General features: G+C 44.7%; 1 protein-coding gene across 1 annotated transcript in view; it reads right to left on the reverse strand.

The window, feature by feature from the left end:
* Positions 1-20,089, reverse strand: part of Dlgap2 (DLG associated protein 2) — a 90,275-nt gene that overhangs the window by 46,416 nt on the left and 23,770 nt on the right. Inside the window, exon 3 of the mRNA XM_050136583.1 lies at positions 3,710-3,857. Coding sequence (XP_049992540.1) covers positions 3,710-3,857 — 148 coding nt within the window. The remainder of the gene's footprint in view (positions 1-3,709; positions 3,858-20,089) is intronic.

The raw sequence follows: 20,089 nt of genomic DNA on the forward strand, positions 1-20,089 counted from the left end.
ACCCCTGGGAGGCACCACCCACCCACCAAGTTTGGATCCTAGACTGCATAAATAGAAACAGGGGCTGAGCAGCAGCAAACATCCATGGTTCTTCCTTTCCATGTGACCAGCTGCTCAAAGCCCCTGGTGCCTCAACTCCTCTACAGTGATGAGCTGCCCCTTGGAGCTATGAACCAGAATAAACTTTCCCCTTGAAGCTGCTCTGTCAGTGAGTTCCAACACAGCAATAGGGAAAGAAACTATGACACGCTCACCCTTCAAGTTCTCACGCTCTATGGGTCTCTCTCAGGCGTGTCTTTCTACATTGACATGCATGTACAGATAGGACACTGGTCAGTAGCATGATGGAGGATCCCGGGGATGCAGACAGCCAGAGTTCGGGACCCAGAACAGCGCCTATGCTTGCTATCTGATCCCCTCCCTCTCAGTACTTCTCTTTGTTCCGTCTCTCACCCCACGGGCCTAGTGAGGACCTACATTCTGAGATCTGGTGTTTATCCTCGGCGCGTGATGGACACGGGCAGACACATTTGTCTGTCCTGAGTCTTAGGCTGACATTCTCCACGCTGGCTCTCTCCTTCTCCATCCTGGCTGCCCACGACAGTCTGTCTCAGTGAAGTACTGGGAATCAAGCCATTGCACACAACTGTCTATGGCTACAGTGATCAACATTGGAGCACATTCTTAGGTGGGGTCTTCCGTGATCCAGACACGCCCCCACCTCTTCACCACCATGCAGAGGTCTCAGTCTATTCTTTAACTGGGCCACAAGCTAAGGTCATGAAAATGTCTTCTTCAAGCTCCTCTTCTCTATTTAGTTCAGAGTTCGAACACATCTCCCCTCTCTGTCGTGACCATCTCTACTTCAAATCCCACAGTAGAAAACTGTAGACCCCACCTGAAGTCACTTCACCAGCTCCAAGGCCACTTGGTCCCCATGCTTTCCCCACACCAATGGGACATCTTTGCCCCCAAGACCAGGAAACTCTGGCTCCTCTCTATCTGATGTCACACCCAAACCAGATTTCATCCTGACTTCTCCACCCCTTCCCTTTCTCCCTGTCTCTCACTATCACCCCCTCCACAAACACACACCAACAGCTGAGATCTAAGATTTTCTCCCTTTCTTGTTCTTTCTAGTCCATGGCAGCTGGTCTGCCAACAGTTTCTCAGTACCTGGATCATGCTGGCAGACAGATTAAAGGATAACATTATTTTAAAAGTCTATTTGTCGAGCCAGGTGGTGGTGGTGTACACATTTAATCCCAGCACTAGAGAGGCAGAGGCAGGCGGATATCCATGATAGCCTGGTCTACAAGAGCTAGTTCCAGGACAGGTCTCAAAGCTACAGAGAAAACCCTGTCTAAAAAAACAAAAACAAAAACAAAAACAAAAAAAGAAAAAGTCTGTCAAAGAATCAGGGACAGGGTGGGGTGATTCACAAAACCAGCTCTGAGAAAGATGGAATGGTCCAGAGCACGGCTGATCATGAAGGTGTGTGATATCAGTTAGAGACAGACATCTCAGAGGAGACAAGATACAGCATGACATCGTGAAATCTTAAGGTCACAGCAAGTCAATGCTCAGAACACATGGCTTCAACATGGATGAATCTGGAAGACAATGTGCTAAGCAAAATAAACTAGTTCTAGAGGGTTTCCTGCTGAGTAGCGATACTGACACCAGGTATCTAAACAATAGAAAATGGAGAAAAAGGGTGAACATGGACTGGGGAAAGGAGCTAGGGCTTCAGTATGGGATGATGAGAGCATTCTGGGGCTGAATGATGTGATGGTCTGATTGTGTGCACTGGAGCATGGAAATATTTCAAGTTATATGGCTCTATCATGTAACAACATTCCCTCCCAGAGGGTATGGGTAAGCTCTTAAGACTCAAGCAACAAACAACTAACAAGTCTCAGGAAGTTCCTGAAACTGAAAAGATTTATAAGACTACTCAGCAAGGTTATAGAAGTGGTGAGGCTTTGAGGGGAGAAGAGACTATTCAGCCTATCCCGCTGACTGCACATTGTGTAGGGATCCTCCAGGGAGGCAGTGCTCCTGGGTCGTTTCCCATGTTGGGGAAAACCTTTTGGGGCTGGAGTTTTCTTTCAGCTATTTGTGCTCCAGTAAGGAACTCAGATTAACTCATCTCTTCTCCAAATTGGACTTTGGCTGAATTGAAGTATATACCCTTGAGTATAGAAGAGACGTTTCTCATCTCAGGTGGGCATAACCCAGGAGTCAGTGGTTCTAGGTTTTTTAACCTCAAAATTCTGAAGAATAAATTTCATGGAGAAATGAGGTGTGGGTGAGACTGAAGGAAGATTTTTTTCATTATTATTGAAAATTTAAAAAAGATAGACTAAAGATTGATGGTTAACTTCATGATCCCTCTGCCTCAGTCCCTGAGTGCTGGAGCTACAGACATATGCCACCATGACCTGCTTCATAACAGCTTTAAAAATTATATTTGGAAGGGTCAGAAAGATGGCTCAGTGGTTAAGAGCTCTGATTGCTCTTTCAAAGGATCTGGGTAAAATTGCTAGCATCCACATAGCAGCTCACAACTGCCTGTAATTCCAGGATACAACACCCTCCCACAGATATATATATATATATATATGTGTATATGTATATATATGTGTGTATGTACACATACATATGCACTATATACACATATACATGTGTATATGCACATATACATACATACGTAATACACATATTTGCATATATATATAGGCAAATGCCAAAAAATGTATTTGGAAAATGAATTAACTGAAAGGGATAAAGGTAAGTGTTGCCTTTAAAAGATGGACGACTACCTCAGCAATGCCTATCCTGGGAGGAGAGTTGTTACAGTGTACACTGCCTTCACCTGACCTGTAAGTACCTTCCAAATCATCTTTGATTCTTCTTGTGGAAATGGAGATTTGTTGGTGAACCAGGCCACCACCGTTGCCTAATTATGAGGATCTGAGTGTGTTCTAATAATATTGTAGGAGAGGTAGTTATGGACGGAAGGGTCCCCTTCCAGGTGGCCTGAGACTAAAGGTATGTAGAACATGGGATTTTGAGAGCTAGGCCCCCATAGTCCTGACTTGTACAGTAGGAGCAGTTCTTCCCATGTTAGTTCCTAAAAGATCCTGGTCCAGGGCAACCTGACCTAGTTTCTAATAGGAAATAGTTGCTAAGGTAGGCTAAAGCGTATCATAGGATCATGACCCCAGTAGCCCCTGCTAGTTGTTAGTGTAGACTCTTTCATCTGTTTGCCCAAGTGAGAAACCTAGTACTTCTCCTTCTTCTAGGTCCAACCCCTCTCACTATGTGGTGACCCTGGATCCTGCATTGAGACTAGGTGTCTATGAGAAATAAGATCTGTCCCAGGAGCAAATGGCACCCAGTCCTTCTGTCTGTAGTGCTGGTGAGAAAACCAAGTCTTTGCCTGTGCCGGGCAGGTACCCTCTGTGGTGTTACTCTGCAACCTGTGACTTTGGTGGCTCTGTTAGGGGGATGCAGCATAAGCCAACGAGGCCATTTTGTTGGAAGAGGAAGAAAGCCCACGTTAAATCAAGAGAAATGGTTGCAAGCTCCTTGCAGGAGAGCGATGCCCATGGATGCCTGGGCAGTGTCCCACCATGGGAGCCTCTGACTCTAGCACAGCTCAGGAGACTGCACCCTCTATAGAAAAGCCCAGAAGAGGCCCCACCTGGCTCACACAGCTGGCCTGGCTCAGGGTGCTCACGGCCCGCATGTAGCTCTGGTTTCTGGACCGGAACTTTGGGGAGTTGTAGTTGACTGATGGGTCCAGGCTGTGACCAACAGGCACCTCGCTGGCAGCTTGCAGGTAGCTCTGGCTACAAAGACAGAGAAGAGAGAAACATGGTCCATGAGCATCTGGGGAAGGGTGGGAGGGCATGGCTGCCAGTAGACACTTCACGTCCATACTGTGGCCGGTGACACTTGCAGCTGAATGGCTTCAAATGGATGACATTGCTTTATGCAAATGTTATGGGCTTTTTGCATCTACACATGTGACTTCCATCAAAAGTTACTGGGCAGGTAATTTAGCAAATTGCTTTGAGGCCTGTGTTTTTATGGCTAGGCCGTGAGGTTAAGATCATCATCAATTAAAGAGGAAACAAAACAGCAACCAAACAGAAATGGAAGCCCGCATAACTCAGCAGAATAGCAAGCTCAAGTTCCAGGTTTCAGCCAGACCCCTCCAGAGCCTCATAAAAACATTGCTAGCTTCTTGGCAACTTTACATACGTAGAAAAAAATAAAGGCGCCATTTAAGTTTTTTTTTTTTTTAAAGATATGTCTTTACCTTTGTTTCTGTGTGTGCGTGTGTACCAGTGTGGGGTTATGAATGCGTGACTGAACTTGCCCAGAGAGGTCAGAGGAGAGTATCAAATTCTCGGGAGCTGTCCTTTCACGCGACTGTGAGCCACCCAGCATGGTTTGTAGGGACTGAACTCGGCAAGAACAACACGGTTCTTAACTGCTGAACCATCTGTCCAGCCCCTCACTTAGTTCTACGGGGAGAAGATTGTACAATACTCGCCTAGAGGGGCAGCAGGGAGTTCAGACCAACAATAGTCATTTTCTCCCAAGCTTTTTCAAAAGCCACGTTCCCCACTTTTCCAAATTGCTGTTTTGTCAAACATGAAAGCATGGGAAAACACCCAGGATGTTCAGCAGCTGGGTCTGCTTAGCTTAAGTTTCTGGGTGTGGGGGGGAATTTGGTACCTTTATCCTTTCAAATTCTATTGCCCAGTTTTCAACCGTGCCATATAAATTCATGGAGTGGTGTGGGAAGACATTATCAATCGCTTCTCCCTGATTTCGAGCTGGATGGGAAGACATTACCAATCACTTCCCCCTGATTTCGAGCCTGATGGAGCATTAGGTTTGCTGATGCAGCTCATAAGTAGAAATTACTCAGAAATACCAAACAGATTTAGACCCCATCCCTGGGCAATAAAGTAAATACGTCCAGTTTGCAGTGATTCTTTGTAGAACTTGTCTTATAATTTATTTCTTCATAAGTGGGGCACCAGGAGCTCATGGGAAGGCTCAGCGAGAAGGGGCTGCCCAGCCTAAAAACCTGAGTTTGATCGCCAGAGCCATGTGCTAGAAGGAGAGATTGTTCCTACAGTTGTCCTCCAACCTCCGCAAGTACCATGTGCCCTCTCCCACAAGTAAAGACAACTGAAAATGGGACATCAGAGAAAACAAAGGACTTTATAAGGTCAACTTGGTGATGTTTACTAATTGTAGACTTAATTCTGTTAAAAGTAACTTTTACTTTCAAAGAAGGTTCCTTACATACCCGGTTCCAGGCCCACCTTCTTCACGCCGCTTACTTTCTGTGTCTCTTTGGGATCTCTCACCCCTTACTTGTATGTCTACCAAATTCTCCCAGTGTCTCTTCCATTAGATTTCCCTACTCATTAACATCACTGCCCATACCATCCAACACTGCCCTCACCATCCACCCCAAGTTGTTTCTGAATCTGAGAAGCCTAAGAAGAACCAGCGTCCTCTGGACCTTGGTACCTGCTGCTCCTAGTCAGTGTCTGGTGCCCCAGATAAGAGTCAGCCTCACAACACAGCCAGAACCCTGCTGGCGGCCTATGTTAGAACCAAGAATACAGTTCAGCATGCAGGATGCTGCAATCCTGTGTTTCAAATAAGAATTCTAATTTTTTTCCAAAGTTGGATGAGCACCTGAAGAAAAGTAGCCACGGCAAAACACTTAAACTTAATAAACAAAATGAAACACCTAATAAACAATAGTTACCATTTGCTCCTGGCGACGGCAATCACAGCCATGTCTCCATGGCGTTTAACTATTAATGAAGGCCTAGGATCCGTACTGCAGAAGACTGTGTGTTCACGGAGAGTAAACAGCAATACTACTAGGTCCTGAGCCTCTTCAGGCCGGATGCAAAAGTTCACCTTTTAACTCCACCATCAAAGCTGCCGAAGAAGAGCCGGAGTAGCCGGAGTGTCTCTCCCATCTTGTTACCACATCTAACCCTCCCTTGGCACTGGTAGGGAATTGGTCCCAGGACCCCAGGATCCCCCAATCCAAGGATGCTCATACACATTTCCTTCTGTATTCTCTAATTGTGTCCCATGATTTACATGCCCGACATCACATAAATGCATCTGCTTATAACTTACATCTTTCTATACATTTTAATCGTCGTCAAATGACTAACATGCCTAACACAACGTAAATGCGAGGCATCATTCAGAAAAGTCTCTATGTGTTCAGCACAGAGATAGTCACATAGGTAACTCATGCTGGAGTGTCAAGGGGCCATGGCAAGGATATGTCCACTGGTCAGTTCACTCTCCCGATTTCAGCATAGCCCTTCCCTCATAATAACATTCAATTTCGCCTTTTGCACTTTCTGGAATTTTTATTTTTTAATATTTCTGCCTGTGGTTGGTTGAATTCATGAATTGGAACCCAGGTACAGAATGTCAATTGTATTTTTAAGACAGTGATAAACCCCCTTTAATCTCACTAGGATTAACAGTGATTTTGAAAGTATTATAATGGTTTACATTTATATAATATTGTGCCTCAGCTGCCACCATCTGGGAGCTGGGTACAGTGGCTCATGGTCAGCACCCTGGATGCTGAGGCTTGGCAGGTAAGTGTGGGGGCAGCCTGGGCAAGAGCCTGTTTCATAAAACTAAAGCCAACAAAAATCCCAAACAAATAAACAGATGAGAATCACAAACCTGGGGACTGAATACCAAGAGCTGACTGTGGGAGGCACAGTGATGGCCTAGCATGCACAGGTGAGGGTCCTTTGCACATCATGGGGGTGGCAAGTCTCAAGCTCTCGCTGGCAAGGCCTTGCCATTGCTCATCCATGAGAGGCTGTCCTTGACCCATGCTAACACTTCCAAAGTGGACTTTCTCCCCCTTGGCTTATTCAAAGTGGGAATTTCAACTTCGTCATCTCCGTTGACAGTGTCTTGAAAAACAGCTTCCTACATAGATGGGTGGTAGCTCTGGAAACTGCAGAAGGGAACCATTTTCTGGAATAATGTGTGATATTTTCGTTCTACTTTCTGCCTATCAGATGTTGCCCACATGAGATCATTATCTATGCAGAAGGGAGACAGGAACCCCAGCAAATCCCAAAGAAGGGAAAAACACACAAACTAACATCACCAACAATGAAAATTAAATTAACAGGAGATATCAATCAATAGTCATTAATATCCCTAATATAAACAGACTCAACTCACCTATAAAAAGACACAGGCTAACAGATTGGGTATGAAAACAGAATCCATCCTTCTGCTGCACACAAGAAACATACCTCAACCTCAAAGACAGACATCACCTCAGAGTAAAGGGTTGGGAAAAAAAATTCCAATCAAATGGACCTAAGAATCAAACTGTTGTAGCTATCCTAATATCTAACAAATAGACTTCAAACTAAAATCAATCAAAAGAGACAAAGAAGGACATTTCATATTAGTGACAGGAAAAATCCATAAAGAGGAAATCTCAATACTGAACATCTATGACCCAAATACAAGGGCACCCTAATATATAAAAGAAACACTTCTAAAGCTTAAATCATACATTAAACCCCACACACTAATAGTGGGAGACTTCAACAACTCCACTCTCACCACTGAACAGGTCAGTCAGACAAAAAATTAACAGAGAATAAGGGAACTAACAGATGTTATATTTCAAATGGACTTAACAGGCTTCTATAGACTATTCCATCCAAAAACAAAAGAATATACCTTCTCAGCACATCATGAAACCTTCTCAAAAACTGACCACATACTCAGTAACAAAACAAACCTCAACAGATGCAAAAAAAATTGGAATAATCCCATGTATTTTATCAGATCACCATGGCTTAAAACCAGAATTCAACAGCAACACTAATTCCAGAAAGCCCATAATTATTTCTTTAATGATTTTTATTGAGCTCTACATTTTTCTCTGCTCCCCTTCCTGCCTCTCCCCTCCTCCCTTCAACCCTCCCCCAAGGTCCCCATGCTTCCAATTTCCTCAGGAGATGTTGCAGAAAGACAATTATTATATGTACTCACTCATAAGTGGTTTTTAAACATAACGCAAAGAAGACCAGCCTGTAGATAAATCACAATCCCTGAGAACATAGACAACAATGAGGAGGAGAGACAGTCATACATGGGTCTCATCTACATGGGAAGTAGTAAAAGACAAGATCTCCTGAGTAAATTGGGAGCATGAGGACCATGGGAGAGGGTTGAAAGGGAGGGAGAGGCAGAGAGGGGAGCATAGAAAAATGTATAGCTCAATAAAATCAATAAAAACCCACTTAGGATGACATAAAAAATCTCCAAGACATAATATACCTAATATGAAGTTCCCAAGAGAATTCTATATAATCAAAAATAACTGAGAAGGATATGATATTAAATTATCTCATCAATGTAGGTCTAGAATGTTGAAGAAAGTGGTTTACTTTTCATGTGCAAACATGTTTGTGTCAGTTGAAATCGAACACTTGCTGTTCCATCATTTTCTAATTGGCTTCAGTGTTCAGGCTTTACACATCACTGCTGACCTGTCCTCTAAAGGAATTGTGTTAAATCTCATGATGTGCTTACTTCGATATTTGATGAAAGGAATAAGATTAGAGCTACTACAGAAACCTTGTCCTTATCACCAAACAGTTCAACACAAGCTGTGTGTGATTTAAGACTCTAGAAATCCTCTAGAATAAGTTGTACCATAGTGGCACACCCGAAAAATAAAATCTTCAGGCTCTTTGCTTAAGAAAAACAACAACTTCTTGAGGAAAACTAATCATTAGTGAAAGGAATTTCTAGGAACTATGGTCAAAAGTGCTTCAGGACAAGGGGTAACAAGAAAGCATCTGTAAAAGCCAAGAGAAAAGTGAAAAAAGATAAAAGAATTATTGGAGCATAAAACGGGAATGATCAGGTAAAGCAAATACACTTTAAAGAAATGCTACAGAAAATCTTGAAGTTACACAGGACACCGGAATCATAAAGAATAAACAACAGAATAAAGGAATATAACTTTTGAAAACAAGTCACTGTGTGTTTCTTTCAAAGACTTACTAAGTATGGAAGTACGATGCATGCCTGCACTTCCTTCTAGTACTCAAGGGCTCAGAGCAGAAGATCATGAGTTCAAGATCATCCTGACCTTCCCATTCCCTCCTTTCCATAGCCCTTAGCCACACTGAATCTAATGAATCTGTAGATTTGCCAATACATGATGTTTCTAAACAGAATCATAAACACTTATGCATGGCTTCTTTATTGTCAAATATTCCCCATTATATGTATAGTCCTTGTTCCTTCATCTATTCATTTTGTTAACAACCATCAGTTGTTTCTGCACTTGGGTATTTATGAAAAATGTAGCCATCAACATTGAACCTCATTTCAACTGTATATACATCTAGGATTAGAACTGGTGTGTAATTCTAAGTCTTGGCCACTTTTTACTTTTATTGTATCCTATCTATTCTACTTCATGTCTATTCTACTGCGTGTCTATCTTGCATTCATCTCCCGAGTAATATTTTGAGTGAATATCATTTGTTTATATTCTTTGGGAAAAAATGATGATAAGCCTTGCTTTGACTGTCCTTGCTTCTGTGTGTCCGTGTCATTAACCACCAAAAATGTGAGACAATGAGCTTCAGAACCTCTGCTTCAGGCTGACTTTGGATGATCTGAGTCCTGAGGCACATGTGTGTGGGCTTAGAAAGTTCCTGTCTCAAGGATCCGCATCACACTCACACTAACCATTATCTATTCACAATAGTCAAGTCTCAGATTAGCCTAGTTGGCTACATAGGTCTCTGCTGGCCACCAATTAAGCATATGTTTATCTATCAATGATGGCGTATTATTCAGCCACAGTGAGGATTTATATCCTCCATCAGAACGGCTGGCACTGGAGGCCATTATGTTTAATGAAACCAAGCAGATGCAGAAAGGCAAATAACACATGCTCTCTACCATCCGTAGGAGATTAAGAACAAGTTGACTAGGCAGTAGGATAGCCAGTGCTGGAGCAGGCAGGATATTCAAGAGCAAGGTGGGTAAAGGAAGTTGGAAGGCTCAGTGTATGTGTGCGTATTGCTGAAATGCCACATTACACAGTAAACCACAGCAAGTTAGACAGCTGATAATGTGCTGGCCAAAATAAGACAATTAGACAACCTTATCCTTTAAGGGCTTTAGCCATAAAATGGCTGCTTTATATCGTGCAGGAGACTATGGCTCCTGCCTTAGAGTTCTTTTCAGTGTTTCTCAGATTTGTTTTGATTGGGTCCTTGCTTCCTCCTCCCTTCCTTCCCCCTCTCTCCCTCTTTCTTTTTTCCCTCCCTCCCTCTCTCCCTTTTTCCCTCCCTCCCTTTAATCCCTCCCTCCCTTTTCTTTCTTCATAACAGACATGGTTGGTGGAGGACCTGGATTTTGTTATTTTCTTATGAATGCTGTTATTTACTCTGTCTGGTGTCTTGAGCTATCTGGGCTCGTAATGTGGAATAGGTCTGTGGGAGGCTCCAAGTGCTGCCCAGAAGACACTCACCATAAATTTCCTGTGGGATTCAGCTGAGTCCTAAACTTGGTTTAGGGATACACATTTTTCTTTTCTTACAAAGGTACTGGGGTCTTCTTCTGTATGGTTCCATCTTTATGTACATCTTTCTTGCCACCATGACAGCCCAAATCCCATCTTTTAATATATTAGCTCCATAGGACAGTGGCTTCTGCTGAAGTCCTTGCTACTTAAACCTGAGAAAGAAAACAGCAGGTCCTTCTGATAGTGGGGAGTGATGAGAGGGAAGGGCTTCTCTCTTCTGAAATACAAGCATCTTCCACTCCTTGTTTACTTTTGTTTGGAACCAGTGTATGTGTGTGTATTCCAGAGTTTGTCTCCTGTAGGCAGGTTAGTTCAACACAAGTCACCTTTCCAGAGCCCAATCTACATTTTAAAGCCAAGTTGGCATTTGCTACTTGTTTGGGCAGCTTCGTGTCATTATTGCCTGGCCTGCTGGGTGCTGATTTTAGGGGAGTTTATGCCAATTTCTACCATAGACCGAGATGCTAAACGATTCCTTCTCCTTGTGGGGAAGTTTAGATGTGTGCCAAGGCTCCCGCAGGGAGTGCCCAGGCTCTTTGACAACCTGTCACCCAAAACAGAATCAAACCATTGATCAGAGTCAACACACACACACACACACTCTCTCTCTCTCTCTCTCTCTCTCTCTCTCTCTCTCTCTCTCTCTCTCTCTCTCTCTCTCGGTGGCTATGCCACCAGCTCTTGCCTTTCTGTCCCTGTCTGACTGAGGTCAGCAACATTCCCTGTGAGAACATACCCCCCACTGGCACACTGTGCACACTAAGCCAACTGCAAGCTGACTTACTTCCCAGGTCCAAAGCCTTCCAACAGGGCTGTCTGTGGCGGTTCTTGGGAGTATGCCAAGTCCATAACACGGTTCTCTCCTGCAGACTCAGTCTGTTTTCTTTCTGTTTAGCATCCTGGCAGAGCCCACATGTGCTCCTGGAGGACATGTGTAGTGACCAGCTGGTTTCCCAGACAACGTGCACTTGAGGAAGCAGGTAACAGCGGGCACTGTCTTGTCTTCTGAGGCCCCTTGGCTCTGCTAAAAGGCTCCCTTAGGTCCATTTCCACCGAAAACACAGTTGACTCCAAGACCTTTAGTCATGCCTCACAAAAAGTGGTCTCTCCACTAAGGCCTGCTGAGGCTAACTCGAATAGAAGGCAGAAATTTAATCCTGTGGCAATCATTATTTCTGAGATGTATTGTAAAAATTCAACTAGCCTTCCCTATAATCTGTTTTTTTTCTAGGAAGGCACAAAATAGAGAAGGGTGGTATTATTAAGCTATGCACTTTCCTCCTTTGGGACTGGATGTGACCTCAGTGGAAGCTATATCTGGCCTGACTTTGTAGAAAAGAATGGCTTCATTGAGAGGTGACCACATGGCTGAGTCCCCGAGCACAGAACAGAGCTGAGATTTTGGCAGAACAACTGTGTAATTTCCAGTTATGTTTTCACACACCTGCAGTGGATGATCACGGCTCCATGGTGAATTAATAACTTAATGGACAGAGAGAGGCCAGCAGGCTGTCCCCAGAGCTGAATGCTACTGGCCTTAGCGCACTGCTATTCCCTTCCCTGTGGCTACACACTCCATTTTCCCCTTAATGGAAATGTCATGGCCTGGGTCAGGGGTTTGCAGATGGAGCAGCCTTGAAATGACTGGGGCATGAAAATCTTAAAGTTGCTAACTGAGCAGTTCATCCTGAATGGTACCCTGGAGCAAACAAGGTCACAGCCTGTGCCTACAGCAAGGCATCTGGTGTGTGCCGTCTCTCGAGGCTGCCAGGCTACTGAATTCAGAGCTTTCTTGGGCTATTGCCTTAGCTGTGAGGAGGCCCTCATTGAAGACAGAAACGTCCTGATTCTCTGGATCTTTGAAGACCATCTGTAGGGCCACACGGAGGTCTGCTGGAATGTGGCCTCCAAGTGAAGAACATTTTTATTACCTTCCCTCCAAAGGTGCAAGGAAGGGAACCTCTGGGTGAGGTCAGAGGATATGGGCAACCTTGCGAGTTGCAGATTCCAAAGAAGCCACAGTCACACAGGGCTTGTTGTCTTAGGGTGCAGTGTTTGGGGTCAGCAGACTGAAGTAAAGGTGACACTTTCCAGCAGTGAAGGTCACGAAACCCCCACTGCAGGATGATGAGCCAGCTCTGACTGACGGCAGAGGGGATGGCACTGTACCATCTGTCACAAGTACCAAGAAGGAACAGTAAAGCCACACCTCCCTGCTGCAGCACCATGTTCAGGGAATTCTTATGTCACTCCAGACCCTCCACAGACACTGCCCACTTCCAGAGAGGGGACATGGCAGGGTATGGCACACCCCAAAACTCCTTTTTAAAGAGATAAGACAGGTGTTTTACAGACCAGATCATATGTGAAGAATACAGTCTACTTGGTCAGATGGTCCGGGAGCCTCTTAGGAACTGTTTAGATATCTAGATCTTGAAAAAAAAAATCATCTACAAATCATAACAAACGTGCAGAGTCTATTTTATGGAGTTGGGAGGTGAATATTTTTTATTCTGCATTTCCAAGAAACAATAATTCATTGAAGATTTTTTCCCTGATAGTAGAGCCACACTTCCTGGAGAATATGCAGATCTGGAATGGTCCAGAGAACAACCACAGCACACGAAGAGAGGAGATGGGCATCGTCTTCCTCTCCTTGCTGTTCTATGCCTTGATGTGTACCTGTCTTATCCTGCCCCATCTCAGGCACTGGGGTATGGGTGAGGAGACAGGGTCTCCAGGGTTGGGAAGACACTGCACACGGAGGTGCTAGAGTTTAATAACTCTCACGGAATCTCATCAAATATTAAATGAGCAAATATTGAACCACGGCTTCCTGCCAGGAAACTCTTGATACAGAAGCTTCCTACCCTTCCCCAGACCTGCTCCTTGGGCAAATATCACGGAGATGGGAAATCTGTATGTCTCAGAGTTAGGAGCTGTGATCCAGGCCCATCTGTGTGTGGAGCCTCAGGGAGCTGGGTAGCCTCTGCTTCCAGGCTAGTGTGTGGATGTGATGATGGCTTAGCAGTGACGCCAGTGTCTCACCTGAAGGCTGTCAGTCTCAAGCCCCATCTCAAAGTGTGGTGGAACAGATTAGATGCACAGTGAGATGCAGTTCTTAGAGCTCAGAAAGGATGAGGGATGGAGTCTTTCTGTGACCCCCCCCCCAGTCTTTCCTCAAAACCACCCTCATAACTGAGGGCAGGCACAGATAGCACTCAGTACACACTGCTGGCCAGAAATCTCATGACATAAGCAGTTATGAACCACAGTGGACAGGGGGATGAGTTAACAGTACACTTGTCCGTGATCTACGTAACTGGTTAGAGACTTGGGGCGCCCACTTCCTGCATGTAGTTTGATTCCTTTGGATTTAATTTGATCTACAGTGAGTGGCACTGAAAGTTGTTTACTTGGTCCCAACAAGTACCTGAGGCAGAGACACAGTCCTAATCATCACCTACTGCACTGTCCTCTGCATGCTTGAGACTCAGGGATACCCCGGTGTCTTCTGCAAAGCTGAGAAGACTGTGTCTAATCTATCCCATTGCGTCCTCTTCATGACTGACACCTGTCTATCCCACTGTTCTCTGTAAAGCCAAGGTCCATGCCTTCTCATGGTCCTCTGCATGACTGACATCCTTGGTTGCCTCATTGCTATTTTCAGGGCTGAGACCCACATCCTTTCCACTGTCTTCTAGAAGGCTGGGGTCCATGCCCACATTTCTGATGACTGCAAGACACCTTCAGGCCTGAGGCGCTTGTCCTACCTACTTAGGCTTCACAAACTGAGTCCAGTCTCCCACATTCCCCACTGGAGGTCTTTGGTCCCTCTATCTCTGTTTTAGACCGAGATTCCAAGCCTTGGTGTTGTCACTGGTTTCTTGTTTCTTGCCTTCCTATCCAAGCCTTCAGGGAGTTTTTTTTTTTTTTTTGGTTTCACAGGCACAGTATCCAGAATGTGAAACATCCCATTTCTCTGTCTGCAGTGCTGGTGAGGACTTTGCCACACGAGGAATAGGGTCTGTGTTCCTGGGGACCCTACAGCTGGCCTCCCCGCCTCTCCCCTGGTGGTTTTTCCTAATATTTCGATCAGCAGAATTCTCATTACAACCGGAACAAGATGCTTACACCAATCTTCTCCAATCATTGGCTCCTTTACAACCTCCAATGAAGATGGTCAGGGGTGCGCAATAATATGACCAACGTACTCTGTTCTCCCACCTCCGACCTGTGGTTTTATGACTAATGTCAACTACAGACTCCTTTGGGGTAACTGTTCTCACCATACTGGATTCTTCCTCTCTTGAATGGAGAGAGATATTCCCAGCTTGGCTCACTGGTCACCATGGACTCTGACTCCCTTGAATGGAGAGAGATATTCCCAGCTTGGCTCACTGGTCACCATGGACTCTGACTCTCCTGAGTCAGGTGCATTTTCACCTTAGGTCACTGGCCACATTACCTCTGCCTCTCACGAAAAGTGATGTAGGTCCCCACCTTGGATCACTGGCCTTTCCTGACTCTGTTCCCCTGGATGATGAAGAGCGTTCCTTTCTCAGGATCCTGCCTTCTCCCTGGAATACTCACAGGCCCAGGCCCCTGTGCCCAATGTCTCCTGTCTTGTGAGTTCCAACAAGACTACACTATCATGAACTTTGCCCTTCCACCACACACATGATTGATGAAGCTTGGAGTAGGGGTGGGTACTAGCAAAGAAGGATAAGAGAGCGAGAGCGAGAGCGAGAGCGAGAGCGAGAGCGAGAGAGAGAGAGAGAGAGAGAGAGAGAGAGAATAGAGACAGAGATAGGGGAGGATAGGAAGGGAAGAGAGAGGAAAGGAGGGAGAAAGAACAGAGGAAGAGAGGGAGAGAGAAAAAGACACACACACACACACACACGGACAGAGACAGAGATAGGAAAACAATACACAGGCTCATTGTATGTCCCCAGGATCACTGTGGAAGTGTGAAAGTACTAAAGATAGATGTGTATCCCAGGAAACAGTGAATCTGTAACCTCCCTTGTGAGAGAGACAAACCCTGGAATGGGGCTGAGCCAGAATAATCCATGGACACCACTCCTTTTGGGAGGTGGGCCATCCTGGCTTCTGGGAACTGCTTATGCTGAGATTTCCTGCTTTACTTCACTATTTCCCACAGTCTCCTGCTTCCTTAGGACTTAGAGAGAAATCAAAGTGTGTATTTTAAAGCACACATTGCCAAGCTGCTCATTGAAAGTGACTTTGAAAGCAGCTTTAATTCAAGTCAAAACACAAAGAGATGCAATTATTAAAATTTCATTTTACAGGCCTTTTGTAATTTTTAATCGAGTGTCTTGGTGCAGGTGCCCTGTGAGTGTCCCCACTCCCTTCACACTTCTTTAAGGCCTTATTCACTTGCTGATTTACAGAGCCAGCCTCGAACGTTCTTACTTTTTGAATGAATAAATACATGAATTGGTATAATGAGGTATCATACCCCGAAGGAGGCAGTGAGCTAAACAGATCCCATTGTCTTGACCATTCGAGCAAATTCTGCATAGCATGCTTAGTGACGCTCATTGCTGCTTCCAGCAGTGTGCTTACTGTCGCTCTGACCATGCCCTAATCTTACAGCTTGGTGCTGAATCCTTTCTCAATGCCTCTGCAGGGATCTCGAGGGTCAGGCCTTCAACAGCCATCAGGTTACAGGTCATGAACAGAAATCCTAAGTGCATGGCCTCTGGCAGGCTTGGAGAGGGTCTGTGAAAATAGAGTATCTCTCACTTCAGGAATGGCCACGTGGAACGCTTCACTGTTTGGTTTGACTATATGCACGCAGCTATCTGCCGGGCATCTTGGGATGAAGCTGCACAGGGCTGGGTCCCCTGGAGGAATATGTAAGTTACTAGTAGATAAAGGTGAGCCAAGACATGTTCACTGCATGATTGGTGGTACAGAATGTATTTGGTCACCGTGAGTGCCACATGAGTGAAAAATTAGGATACCGAGTTAGATCAGAAACTAGAAGAAAGGGAAACTTTATGTAATGTGTTTAAATGGATTTCTGCCCGAGAGAGTTAAAAAAAGAGGCCAGTACTAAACACATTTACATTTCTACTGGTAAATATAATCAGAAGGAAAAATTATTAAGAGTAACTATTTTCACCAGTACGCCTACCTCACCTTCATTCATTCATTAATCCCTTAGTGAAAATAAAAATCAAAATAAAAATTGCAGGATTTCTAGAAAATAGAAACACTGTGTGCCAGCACATTTGAGACCTGCTAAAGATGCATCCCTGGGAAGACTCACAGTCCTTAGCTTTTCACAACTAATTAATTACTAAGCACCCACATCTGGTGGAAGTACAAAAAAAAGATACAAGGAAATTACTGGGAAAATTAACAACGACAGAAGAAATAGATAAATTAGGAAACAGGAACACAAAAGAAAATTGAAAAGCCAGTCTGTTCTGGCTATGTGACGTGGTCCTTAGGCCTGCTGCTTCTGGCTTCTCCCTAGAAGGCCACTTTCCCTCTCGGATAACCTCTGGTTGACAGATCACTGTAACCAATGCCATCTCTCCTCGGAAGCAAGTGCAGAGGGATGCTCTAGGCCCTATTCTTACGATGGAATGATTTCTGTGGACAGATAAATCAGCATTGGGTTTCTGCAGAAAGACAGATATTGTGTCCAAAACTAAATGGTCTCAAAGTGAAGAGATTCCCAAGATGCTCTTCAGGACATGTGTTTCTAAGGAAGCATCCTGTTAAGGTTTTCAGGGAGATAGGCTGTCTGCCAGCCTGGGATGTGTCCCCGTCCCTCTCCCGCCGGACTTCATGGAGACAAGGCGCTAAAGTGTGGATGCATTAGGCAATGTGGATTTGCTTCCAAGCTACCCAGAACCGCCTTCCTTTGCCCTGACAGAGATGAAAGATTTGGAGGCGGACACACCCCAGAAGAATTCCTTTGTTGTGTTGCCAAAGAGAACTGGGCAGGTAGTAAGTAGGTCAGCGTCATTTGCAGCATCGCTTGCAGCTCTGTTGGCAATCACGAAAACTTAGAGACAGTTCCTTGGTAATGAAGTGCGGACTTAAATTACAGCCTACTGCATCCAGATCAGGGTGTTTATATCAGGATGTATAGGGCTGTGAGAGAAGGGTGCTTGTGGTTGTTGTGTAGGTAGGGTTCTGACATTATGACCTTCCTCTCTCACCGACGCCCCCTACAAATGTGTCCTAACTACATGGCCAGAGGGAAGATGACTAGATGTAACCAGGGTCCTAATCATCAGACTTCAAGGTAGAGGAATAACTCAGATCATCCAGATGGGACCGCTGCTCTCTTAGATATCCCCAAATCAGAAGAGGCACACAGGAGGAGCCATGAGGGAATGACACAGAAGAGTCCTGAAGATGACATGGATCTCCCTCTCTAGCCAAGGCCACCATCTAGAACATGCTTCTGTGGGTGTCTCTACAAGTGAGGAGTTAATGCTGGGTGACTCTCAGCAGGGACTTGAGGGTGTCTACCTTACCCTGCAGCAGCTTGTCCTGAGAGGAAGCCAGTTTCCTACCCAGAGGCTTCAGTAAAGGGTGAAGTTCACTGGCACCAGCAATGGTGCAGGGGCAGCCATGCCAGGCCCAGGACACAATCTTTTCTCACAGTAAATTCATTTTGTCTTAAGTTGCTAACCTGGTAGCGTGTTTCAGTTGTAGTTGAGAGCTAATAAAATATCTGAGAGGAAAACAGTGCATAGGACACTTATGATCCCATCTTAATTGTATAATATATACCTGCATGTATGTGCTTGCATGCATGTAACAGTATCTAGGCAGTGGGATCTATGGGATGCCGACGTGGGCACATTCTACTTCATGCAATTATGCTGTGCTAGGCTTTTGACACGAGTGTAATTAATTTCACATTTTAAACAATCGATTTAATAGTTCACTTAATTAGCTGGCTGACGTGTTCTGAAGCTGGCCCTGATAAAGCACAGAGGGTTCACACTGTGCAGAAGAACTGTCATGACCTTGGGTTTACCACAGACATCCCTTTGGGAGAATATCTTACTGTGACTAACACAGATTGCTTATGCTGCTCTTTCGGTTGGCCCCTGTATCACACGATGGGTCAAATATGGCATGTCTTGATAGGCTGCTGGTTAGAAGTATGCATTACACACTTAGGTTGCACAACGTAGCTAATGACAATCAGTGCTGTGGCTCTTTCTTTTTATTGTGAAAATGTTTAGACTAAATTTACTTATTTGCTTTTGTGTGTGTGTGTGTGTGTGTGTGTGTGTGTGTGTGTGCATCAGTCGATGAATGGATGATGAGAATGTTGCATATTTGCACAAGAAAATCTTGTTTGGCTCTTACAAAACAAACACATAAAAATTTTCAGGTAATTAGATGGAGTTGGAAACAATCATTTTGAGTGAGGTCACCCAGACCTCAAAAGGCAAATGTTGAATGCTTTCTCTCATTTTTTTAAGATGTTCTCTTTGATCTTCAGATGTGTGTGTTTCAACTAGAATACTCATAGAGACCAGGGGTCTACTAAGGTGCCATGTGGGGGTTTTCAAGGCTGAGAAGACAGCACACAGTGAAGGCGGAGAGGGAGACCATAGAGCTGGAAGGGTGAACGAGGGTGGGGGTGGGAAGACAGAGTGGAGGAGGTAGAACAGGGATATATCTGTGTGCACATACATTGTTCAACAAGTCTCATGGCAAATTCCTTGATCCCTTTTGACCCTTACAATCTTTCTCCCTGCTCTTTCAAAATGACCCCTGAAACTCCGGTGGGGGACTTGTTTTGTGTATGTATCCATTGGGACTGGGATCCACAACTCTGCATTTTGTTTGGTTATCATTTTTTTAATGACTTGTCTATTCCAAAGAGACATTTCCTTGATTGAGGACAAGAGTTATAGGGCTAGTCACTGGAGAAGGATGTCCCACCTAGTTAGTTTATGCAGCTTCTGGGGATTGGAGTCAGGTCTTTTGTTTGTTTGTTTGTTTGTTTTTGTTTTTTGAGACAGGGTTTCTCTGTAGCATTGGAGCCTGTCCTAGAACTAGCTCTTGTATTCCAGGCTGGCCTTGAATTTACAGAGATCCACCTGCCTCTGCCTCCCAAGTGCTAGGATTAAAGGCGTGCACCACCACCACCTGGCTCTGAATTCAGTTCTTTAAGCTCGCCCGGCAAGCCCTTCATCAATGGAGCTATCAGTCTAGCCTCTTTATTTTAAAATTAGACTTTAAGAATGGCAAATTTTCAGGGAAAAAGATACTAAACCGGTACTTTCAACAGGGTGTACATAGAAACCGAAGTCAGGAAGAATGTGAAGAATCTGTAGAACAACTGGAATAAGGTCAGAGCTATGCAGGAGGAATTCTTGTAACAACCAGGGATGAGACCCTGGCAGCACAGGG

Source organism: Alexandromys fortis, unplaced genomic scaffold (assembly GCF_014885135.2).
Source record: "Alexandromys fortis isolate MF-2015 unplaced genomic scaffold, M_Fortis_MF-2015_v1.1 scaffold_3, whole genome shotgun sequence".
Lineage (NCBI taxonomy): Eukaryota > Metazoa > Chordata > Mammalia > Rodentia > Cricetidae > Alexandromys > Alexandromys fortis.